This window comes from Sinocyclocheilus rhinocerous, unplaced genomic scaffold (genome assembly GCF_001515625.1).
Source record: "Sinocyclocheilus rhinocerous isolate Xijiao unplaced genomic scaffold, SAMN03320098_v1.1 scaffold8, whole genome shotgun sequence".
Classification (NCBI taxonomy): Eukaryota; Metazoa; Chordata; class Actinopteri; order Cypriniformes; family Cyprinidae; genus Sinocyclocheilus; species Sinocyclocheilus rhinocerous.
Window position 1 is genome coordinate 868883 of NW_015666800.1, and position 11407 is coordinate 880289.

Consider the following 11407-nt stretch of genomic DNA (forward strand, 5'->3'; position numbering starts at 1 on the left):
TAAGTACTTGGATCCTAATAAGAACACCTAATTCAGTTTGAGAATAAATGCCGAATCCTAGCCTTTGCTCCAGATCTACTTTTCATGAGGTTTTTAGACCATTTGATCACTTAGTGTACATTTACAGTCCAGAGTTGGCATCTAACTTTCATGCCATTGCAAATCCTGGATCAGAGCTTTTGAACTGCAAACCTAAACCTTTTGGGGTAAGAAGGTTCAAGTCAGGGCCATTTTAGGTTATTATACAGAAACTTTAGATTTAATGATCCTTCTTAATGAGCCGTTTTCTTTCCTGTATTTCTTACTGAACAGGATTTATGTTTTTGAAAGAAGTCTCTTATGTTCACCAATGCTGCATTTATTTGATTAACTACAGTAAAACAGTAAAATTGTGAAATATTATATTTAATAATTAATATAATGTAAGTTTTTTTCTATATAAATGTATTTTAACATGTAAATTATTCCTGTAATGGCAAAGCTAAATGGTCAGCATCATTACTCCAGTCTTCAGTGTCACATGATCCTTCAGAAATCATTCTATTCACCCCCTCCTGACCGAGACCGGAAAATTTGAATTCCCATCAAACTCTACCTCTGGGATAACCTCTGTAGGTATTTTGTGTAACCAAAAAGACATGAATGAATCAAGAGAGGCACAACAAGGATCAAATGCCTCTGCCTGAGGGAAAGAAGACAAAAGGAAAAGAATATTGTAGTTTTATGAAACCCCGTCTAGTAGAAAATAAGTACTTGGATCCTAATAAGAACACCTAATTCAGTTTGAGAATAAATGCCGAATCCTAGCCTTTGCTCCAGATCTACTTTTCATGAGGTTTTTAGACCATTTGATCACTTAGTGTACATTTACAGTCCAGAGTTGGCATCTAACTTTCATGCCATTGCAAATCCTGGATCAGAGCTTTTGAACTGCAAACCTAAACCTTTTGGGGTAAGAAGGTTCAAGTCAGGGCCATTTTAGGTTATTATACAGAAACTTTAGATTTAATGATCCTTCTTAATGAGCCGTTTTCTTTCCTGTATTTCTTACTGAACAGGATTTATGTTTTTGAAAGAAGTCTCTTATGTTCACCAATGCTGCATTTATTTTATTAACTCTACAGTAAAACAGTAAAATTGTGAAATATTATATTTAATAATTAATATAATGTAAGTTTTTTTCTATATAAATGTATTTTAACATGTAAATTATTCCTGTGATGGCAAAGCTAAATGGTCAGCATCATTACTCCAGTCTTCTGTGTCACATGATCCTTCAGAAATCATTCTATTTTATTGATTTGCTGCTCAAGAAACATTTCTTACTACAAAAGTGAAAACTGTGATACATTTCAGGATTCTTTGATGAATCGAAATGGCATTTATTTGAAATACAAGTCTTTTGTAACATCATAATTATCAATGATGTTAATCAATAATAATTTAAATTTATTGCATCCTAGCTGAATAAAAGTGTGAATTTCTTTCCCAAAAAAAAAAACTAAACTTGAACTTATGTTTTCCCCAGATTTCATAATTATTTAACATACAGATGACAAAAGGAAATTCAAAATGTGGAGTTACAGTTCCTGGAAAATTTGCATGTTTGATGCGTATTTGATATCTGAGAATATATTGAGACCATCGGATGAACTACAGAACTGTAACTGCCAAAGTTATGGGAGAAGACAACAAACAGAACCCCTGTATCAGTGTAAAATGTTTTAAAATAAATGTAAAATACAGTTTTCACCGAGGACTTTTGAACCTTACTTTATTCATTTAGCAGCTCTTCCCTGCTAGTTTTTCAATCGATTGTTAAGATTGCAAAGCCCTACTTCAGCAGTCAAATGAAAATAAAGGTAAATATCGCACAGCATGAACAAGTTTACCCCAAAAAAACTAAACTTGAACTTATGTTTTCCCCAGATTTCATAATTATTTAACATATAGATGACAAAAGGAAATTCAAAATGTGGAGTTACAGTTCCTGGAAAATGTGCATGTTTGATGCGTATTTGATATCTGAGAATATATTGAGACCATCAGATGAACCACAGAACTGTAACTGCCAAAGTTATGGGAGAAGACAACAAACAGAACCCCTGTATCAGTGTAAAATGTTTTAAAATAAATGTAAAATACAGTTTTCACCGAGGACTTTTGAACCTTACTTTATTCATTTAGCAGCTCTTCCCTGCTAGTTTTTCAATCGATTGTTAAGATTGCAAAGCCCTACTTCAGCAGTCAAATGAAAATAAAGGTAAATATCGCACAGCATGAACAAGTTTATCTTTGGAGTGGAGCAATTCCACTGGGCTGTTGCATACAGTGAGCAAAAAACAGTTTCTCAAGAGGCTTCTGGTTGGCATTACAACAGTTAAGGAATCATTTCGCGAAATATCTCACCATAGTAGAATCAAAAAGTGCCGGACTTGTCGAGAAGTGAGAGATCTACCATCCTCACAGTGATATTCACGTCCTCAAAGGTCAGTCAGTGACTACATATATAGTGCAACTCGAAGGCTGAAATTTCTGTCAAATGCTGATGATCACCACACATAAACATGATTCCTTTGGAGTGGAGCAATTCCACTGGGCTGTTGCATACAGTGAGCAAAATACAGTTTCTCAAGAGGCTTCTGGTTGGCATTACAACAGTTAAGGAATCATTTCACGAAATAGCTCACCATAGTAGAATCAAAAAGTGCCGGACTTGTCGAGAAGTGAGAGATCTACCATCCTCACAGTGATATTCACGTCCTCAAAGGTCAGTCAGTGACTACATATATAGTGCAACTCGAAGGCTGAAATTTCTGTCAAATGCTGATGATCACCACACATAAACATGATTCAAGGAGCTACTTTATTCTTATCATGTGAATGTCTGGTTTGATTGGTCTGATAGAAAGGCATTCTGGATATGCAAGTTGTCTCAGTAAAATGCCATTGTTTGGTTTAGCGGTAATGATGTCATCCTCATAAAGCCAAACATGCAAAGGAGGAAAACAAGCCACAACTAAACAATGAACCTATTAATATTGAGTCTCTACTGAGAAATAAAAAGACCAATAAAATATAACCAGACTTGTATATTTTCCGGATGCCTGATGCTTGCCCATGCAAATCTCATTGCATCAATGCCAGTGTTTTGATATCTGGTTCCTAAGGTGTTTTTTTAGCACGCCACGTGGTTGCTAGGTTGTATATGTCATTGGCAGAAGACAGCCCATCTCAAAGCCTAGACAAGTTGAGGTATTAATGCAGTTATGTAGCTATTATTGCTGTTAGAACGTTACTTAAATGTAAGCTGCTAGTATGAAAGTACTAGAGATAGTAATATTGCTGCTTCCTTAGAAAGCACCACTAATTACATCACTGAATCAGTGGATCTCGGTGCAGATGAAGCAGTGAAAGAAAGAAAAAACAGCAAAATTATTGTAACAAGTTTGCATGAGGAGAAACATCAGTTATACTGATGGCTGGATAGCTTCTCAGTTTCAAACATCTGCAAGAGTATTTTCTTGGAAGGCCGAGTTACTTCACAACAGGAATGCTTCTAAAAAGAATTAGATTCATGGAAGACCACGAATAGACCTTAATATATGTAGCATGCATAAACAGGTACAATGAGAACCATATATCCTTCCATAAAAATAACTACATTGTGGAATAGTAAAATATTTCATTTTTTCTTACAAGAATAAATGACAGTTCTTACCAAGGTAAAGGAAAATGAAAACCATGTGGACCAAAATAAAATTTTATTCACTATACATACATATATCAAAATGACTTGGAACCTTAAAAACATACAAAAACATGCTGCCGACACAACATGGCTGCTACTGGAGAGCTTTTAACAGATCCTCACATTGACATTTTTCTGTTATAGTCCTAATACTGTCATGTGCCTTTATGTTCTTCAAAACAAACAGCACATCAGAAAAAAGTTTCCTGGAAAAAAAAAACTGCATTAGAACTATTATACAAAATAAATAATTTGACTCCTTTTCTTACAAATGCCATATTATTCTGAAACCGTATGACTACACATTTGTCTGAGGTTCACCGCTGTGCGTTACCGAGTGCTGCTGGAGTCATTGTTGTCCTTAAATATGGCATGAGCGATCTGAAGAAGGTGTTTGCTGAAGTTCTGCAGCTGAGGTAGTGACGATCCAGTATTCAGATCAATAAACCATGATTTTGGAAAACAATCTGCAATCTTTTTAGAAGGATAGAAGTTAGTTTTTTGATGAACTACCTTAGCAGTAACCATGAGATTAAATTGACATTGTAAACACAGGCACCTTTTTGCATTTCTGGATGGTGTGTTTTGGATCAGATTCGTTAAGCACAGCTATCATCAAGTAACGGCCGAGAAGTTTCTCCAACATCAGCTCTTTAAGAATATGTTCAGGAATCAAACCATCCCATAATGCCATGTTACCAAGCAACTGAAAAACACAAAGATTTAATATAACAATCAGCATTCGAACATAAACATTTTATCCAAAACATTGGTTTGAACATATGTTAATGTAGGCTATATTACCGCCAAAAAGTTTGAGGTCAGTAAGATTTTTTTTTAATGTTTTTGAAAGAAGTCTTGTGCTCACCAAGGCTGCATTTATTTGACCAAAATACAGTACAAAGTGTATTGTGAACTATTACTACAATTTAAAATAATTTTTATATTTTAATCTAGTTTAAAACATTATTTATTCCTGTGATGGTAAAGCTGAATTTTCAGTAATACTCCAGTCTTTAGAAATCATTCTAATATGCTGATTTGGTGTTTAAAGGGGTCATATGATGCGATTTCAAGTTTTCCTTTCTCTTTGGAGTGTTACAAGCTGTTCGTGAATAGATAAGATCCCTAAAGTTGCAAAGACTAAAGTCTCAAACCCAAAGAGATATTCTTTATAAAAGTTAAGACTCGTCCACGCCCTCCTAAAATGCCTCGTTGGAAAATAATGTGTTTTTTTAACCTTAAACCGCATAAACACATTTCATTACACCAAATAATGTTCTTTTTAGCAACATCATATGACCATCATATGACCCCTTTAAACTGTGTAAAACATGACAATTTTTTTTCAGGAATCTTTGATGAATAGAAAGTTCAAAAGAACAGCATTTATATTTAATGTGCCCCATTATGGATTTTTGAAAATTACCTTTCATGCAGTGTGTAACATAGCTGTATGTGAATAGAAAAAGTCTGCAAAATTGTAAAGCTGAAAGTGCATCATAGTTATAGCCTCTTAAAAGAAAGAGTCGACTCTGATCGCTTAAACGAGTCGTTTAAAATTTGAATCCGATTTCCATGAAGTTCACACGTCACAAGGTACCATATTTGCATAATGCCTGCCTACACTCTGCATGGACGTCCCGCGAAAACGTGGACCCACCTCAAACGCTGTAACTCATTCGTGTGGATAACAATGTCGACAAGACGCTGCGCTCTGCGCTGTGGAAATAAATTCAGTTTATTTTCACTTTCAAAGGATGAGGCTGTGAAGAATCATTGGTTAAAATTCATCCTTACTACGATACCACAGCAGTATAATCCCAAACTTGCTGTGTTCCCATAATTTCACTGACGACTGCTTCCCCAGTCTCCGCGAGTTCAACGCGGGATTCATAAACCGTCTGTCTTTCAAATATGAGTCAGCGCCCAGTGTGTTTGGACCAGCTTGCTCCTCCAAATCACAGCTTGTAAGTATGATTAATAATTGTTGCTTTAATATTTTGTCGAGCGAGCAAAATATGTAGTTTTGTGTGTTGTGTTGTGTATACAGTCTGTGCAGCTGTAGGTCTCCGGCTAACTCGCATAATAGTTCTGCTAATCAGCTGTGGGCCCGCTATTGTCTAGAAATGTGTCAATTAATATAGAATGTCTGTCGTTCTTATTACTTGGAGACATGATAAATGGTGGAGCAATACGTTGGTATACAAACTGCAGTGATTTATCAGTACTCCACGTCTGTGTTCGGCTAACGCATATACCATTATTGTTTGGGTCTTTATTACATTCTGTTTCCGACATGCGCTGTACGCAGTAGACCAATCATAACAGACTGGGTCATCGGACCAATCAGAGCAGAGTAGCCTCACGCAAAGGAGGGGTTTAGAAAGATGAATCTTTGAATGAATTGTTTGAGAGTCCTTGAGAAACCTGTTGTTGGGGACTCCCAAAACCAAATTATGAACCCTTCAAATAGCATAATAGGGGCACTTTAATATTTTGTAACATTATAAATGTCTTTACTGTCACTTTTGATCAATTTAACGCATCTAAATTGAAGTGTGAATTAAACTTGCTGACTTTTGAAATGTGTAAGGAAACAGCAAGGGCATGTTAATAGTCACAGTTACAACATGACCAGAAGTGAAATGTCAAACCTTCACTGCTGACCAAAACTGTTTGTTCTGAAACTGGAACTGTGGGGACCGTTTATCCTCTAAAAACCTTAGCAAAAAGCACAATGTCTTGATTAACTCACTACAACAACTTGACAATCACACACAAACATCTGAATGCAATAATTATCTAGCAAAGCACACAAATAATTTTTGAAATGTTAATCAAAATATTAAAAACAACAAATCCAGATGAAACTTACTTTTTTGGGTACAGTGGAACAAAGACGTCATTGTCTACTGCACTCCTTAACCTCTGAATAACTGCTTCTACAAAGGCCTGCAGGATGAAGTCACAAGCTGATTATATTTACTGACATTATATCTATGAAGTTACATCTGGAGTTTTAATGCATCATAAGACAACACCTTGACAGGTTTGCTTTGTTCACCATCAAATACAGAATAATCATCCTGTATTCTCTTGCACAGTGTCGTGAGGGTTTGAGACTGCTGCGCAGATAGAGGGTCCCACACCAGCTCCACAAAACCTGCCAAAAACAAGCTACATTTTAATAAGATTATTAGTTCTGGATTTCATTCTGCACTTCTGAACGAATGCTGCACAGACACCAATCAGAGAGCCAGAACAACACATTCTGATATGCTTAATAGTAAATTAAATTCAAAAGCATGATATTAAATTATTCTTTGAAACATTGTTCCAAACTCAATGTAAAATGCAGCAGGCCGGTGATTGTTATAAACCTGTTAATGTAATTATGTGCAAATGACATAGTTACCTTGAACTTTAGAAACTATTGTCTTCTCAATTATGGTGGGCAGCGTCGTCTTATCCATGTTCTCCGATTCCTCATAACCCTGACCGTGACAGAACCTCTCAACAGCAGAATACCACGGCAACGCCTCAAAGTCTTCACCTGCCTACAGGAAAAAACATACATTGAAATACATTTAGATATAGTAGTAATCATAAAGATTGAGTGTTGAGAAGTTGACGATAGACAGATATAAAAATGAAAGGCTGAACATTATAAAACGTCTTTAAAATGAAATGGACTGGTGATCCACTGATGTAAAACAAATCTGAAGAGGGAATGAAAGTTCTGGAAATAAGGGCTATTCAACGAAACAATTTTTGTATATGAAAACATATTTATTCATTTAAATGGTCATTTGGTTTTAGGACTGTCATGATATCAGATTTTCATTACATGATTATAAAAATAACTTGCTCTTGAAAAGAAAACCTTTAAAGAAAACTCCAACACTACTGAGGTAACATTTGTTTTCGGGTGTGGCCAGTGTCTTGCTTTTGCCTGTTATCTCCGATGACATTATTCTGTGCGGCAGTAGTAGCTACACACTGTATCAGCATAGTCTTTTTTTTTTTTTGGCAAGCAGAATTAGGGAGCAGCACATCCACCTATTATGTTGGACTGTCAGCCAGTTACTGGCACTGAAATATTTATGGTATTATTGTATGTATATTATTAACAATATTTACTTTTGTTAATTTGTCAGACATTAAATATTTGTAATATTTGACACCGAGCATACTTAATAATCACAGTCTTAAAAATTGCTGTCAAATTCTGAATTTGGCCTGATCCACAGATCCTGATGGAAATCTAAAAGACCAAACCTCTAAAAAAAGGAGTTTCAGTTTTTGGTCATTTCCAGATCAATTTGTAGCACATCCAAATCAATGCAGTACAAAATGATCTAATGGAACAGCAAAATTACCATGAATTCAGATACAATATATTGTAGACAAGCCATTAATCACCTGAAGAGGATTCCAGCCAATCAGCTGGTGTCGAATCAGAGGTGCCAGGAGTTTTGGGATGCACAGGCCAATATAGGCATTACTGTAAGAGTCTTGAAAGGAGACGCGCCACTCATCAAATCTGGAGAGGATTTTCTTCACGTCCCAGAAGTCTGTTTGAACATCTGCAAACACTTCCTGTGCCTTTTTTAGTAGATCATCTGAAATTGAAGTTATAGATGCAGTGACATACTTCATATGGACTCTAAACACAAGTATTAGATGAGGTCTTAGTATTCTCAAAGTATTTCTACACTCTGACAACACTGTTTAAAAATAATTGTATTTGTGCTTCCATGAAGCTTCTCACACCTCTTTTACTTTGTAGCTCCACCTGCTGCTCAGCCATTGGTTCCCAGTCACACGGTACACACCCAATTTCTTCTTCAGACAAGCTAGGACATGAAAATGCATATGGAATTGAACAACTGATGATAAATGACTTTGACAACTGTAATTTACAGATTATAAGCATCTCAGAAAGCCTCCAAAGGCTGCAATCTATAGAGTTTCATAATGTCAGGCTTAGTGTATCCAGGATTTACAGCAATAACAGTCAGAAATGATGAAAGTGCAAACATAATAATCCATCTCACCTCTGCCAAGTTGGGTTAGAACCTCCGGTTGTGTCACCATTGCTGTGTGAATCAGTGTTATCTAGGAGACAGCCACAATATACAATATTATATGAATGAAGGTGCATTCAGTCCTGTGATAGACGGAAGTTAAATCATTATAATCATATGAGTGGGCATAAGATGTGAAACGTCCTCTACAAATTATTACATACTAAAAGGCAGTATTCAGTTGTAATCTTACAGGTTAACTTCTGAATCTGTGAGGACTCCTCTTGTAGTGCTTCTCTTCTCTGACTCAACAGCACCTCTGCCTGGTCAATATAGAGACTGTGCATGTCCAGCTCAACTGAGTTTATTAAAGCCATCTGAAAAATAAAGCATACCACCACTACTTTATAAACTGTATATAGTTATATTAAATTACATACGTGGTTAATTTAGCAAAGATTAACCTTCTTAGACAGGCATTCCAGTAGGTTCCGTGAGAACACATTCATGGTACGGTAGAACCGGAGCTGCTCTTCTGTGGTATAGTTTTCGAGGCTCTCCAATGAGCTCTTGGCCATTTCCATATCCAGTTGCATCCTCCTTAGCTCCGCCTCCCGCGCCCTGTGCACCTCCCTCAGTGAATCTAATCTGGAGCAAAATATTTTTTTTTTATTCTTTTATTTATATATATATAAATAGCTTGAAGTCTGTAAGAATTTGTTTTTGAAAGAAGTTTCTTAAAAATAAATAAAGGTATAACAAAAAAAATCTGCTGATAAAGGCTTAAAATGTAAACATCAGCATCGGCCGATTTGAAAAATATTATGCCAATATGCCTTGTTGAAAAGACGAATAGCTCACATGTGCTCAGGGTGTGCTAGCGATAAGATCAAGTCAGCAGTGTGGTCATTCTTGAAGGAAACTTTTGCCTGAATGATGATTAGATTCACTGTTTTGGATTGCCGCATTTAATCTGAGAAAGTTTGTACGGAATGACGTGTTCAGTGTGTGATAGCGTAAACAGTCACTAGCGCATGCAGCAGCAGCCTCCCCGGGTCCAGTAAGGCCTTTTTATTTATTTAAGGGGCGCTGTAGGCCTACTTGCAATAAAATGAAGAGTAAAATACACAAATAACATTAAGACACTTTAACGTAAAAAAAAAAAGATTGATTTTATAAAATCTATCAAGTTATTTTCAAAGCTTTCAATGTACTCTCATTAAAACAAAGAACTTTAATAATGTTTACTCGTTCTAACAAACAAGTTTTTGCTCAAAACTAACTAAAGTTAAAAAATCATTTGTTTATAATTTCTGCACAGGGGAGACTTGGTCTTGTTTCAAAACAAAAGGAAATATATATCGGCATCGGCCAAAAAGGATTTGAATATATATATATATATATCGGCATATCGGTTATCGACAAAAATCTATTATTGTGCATCCCAAAAATCCAAATCTTCTGAACAGTAGTTATATATATATATATATATATACACACACACACAGGGTTCGTACAGATAAAGCAAAATGAAATTCCAGGACTTTCAAAGACTTTTCAAGCACTACTTTTTTGGTTTTCAAGGACTAAAATCAGTGATCTCACTTATTAAACAATATCGTTATTATCTTTCAAATTCTAACAAATAAGCTAATAAAACAAAATGGTACAAATAAAGTGCAGCACAAGCATGCAATGACTGTGGCAATTTTAACATTTGAAAGGATGCTATGGCAAAGTTACCACTTTCCTTATTCAAACAGATTTTTTTTCATGAACATATGATACAACCTGAAGAATGAAAGCTATATCATACACTTGTAAAATTATGAGCTATATCACGCTCATAGACGACAATACAGAGATGAGACAAAATACAGATACTTGGTTCACTGGAACAAGCCAATATTTGAATACTATTTTTAAGAAATTGTCAGTGACAAAATATTTATCTTTTTATCACAAAATGCAAAAAAATGCAGTTATATTTTGAAATGTTTTAACTAATCTAGGGCCGTAACTAATACTTATTTTGGTAATCAAGTAATCTACTGATTATTTTGACAATTGATTAATCTGATATTTTTAGCAATAAAAATAGACCTTTAAAAATAGACAGGCTTTAATGTGACTATATTTATATATAAAATAACGATGGGGCAATAATAATTGGTTCAAATAAAGTATCAAAACCAAGTAATTACATATTGTTAAAATACATAATGTAATATGCCTATACATAATATGAACATAACCAACTTAATTACATTATGTATTATAACAAATACCTCCAGAGGGCGCCAACAGCCTGTGATGTTTCACTTTACAGCGCGATTCAAATCCTTGCTTGATATTTAGAAAATTTTATATGGACAACAAATCGCATATTTAGAAATATGTTGATGTATTCTCCTGTGTTGGCATAGGTTTATAAATGATTTACGTTACAAATCTAATGAGACGTTAAGCAACCCAAACTCACAGCATATGCAGAGGAAGAGTTTGTCGACCAAGATGGAGACGTGCTCCACGCTTGTAAATGATAACAGCGCAACACAAAGCGCGTCAGACTTTATATGCGTTCCCAAATGAAACCCAAACAAACAGCACATGCAATAAAAGACCG

General features: G+C 35.3%; 1 protein-coding gene across 1 annotated transcript in view; it reads right to left on the reverse strand.

The window, feature by feature from the left end:
- Positions 1–3757: 3757 nt before the first annotated feature.
- The window catches only part of LOC107733142 (GC-rich sequence DNA-binding factor 2-like), a 12082-nt gene continuing 4432 nt past the window's right edge, over positions 3758–11407 (reverse strand). The window contains exons 7-18 of the mRNA XM_016544654.1: positions 9246–9429; positions 9035–9158; positions 8812–8872; positions 8528–8610; positions 8177–8376; positions 7170–7311; positions 6796–6917; positions 6630–6706; positions 6409–6475; positions 4311–4457; positions 4086–4225; positions 3758–3957 (exon numbers count right to left, since the gene is read on the reverse strand). Of these exons, the coding sequence (XP_016400140.1) occupies positions 3846–3957; positions 4086–4225; positions 4311–4457; positions 6409–6475; positions 6630–6706; positions 6796–6917; positions 7170–7311; positions 8177–8376; positions 8528–8610; positions 8812–8872; positions 9035–9158; positions 9246–9429 (1459 nt within the window). The 3' untranslated portion in view covers positions 3758–3845. The remainder of the gene's footprint in view (positions 3958–4085; positions 4226–4310; positions 4458–6408; positions 6476–6629; positions 6707–6795; positions 6918–7169; positions 7312–8176; positions 8377–8527; positions 8611–8811; positions 8873–9034; positions 9159–9245; positions 9430–11407) is intronic.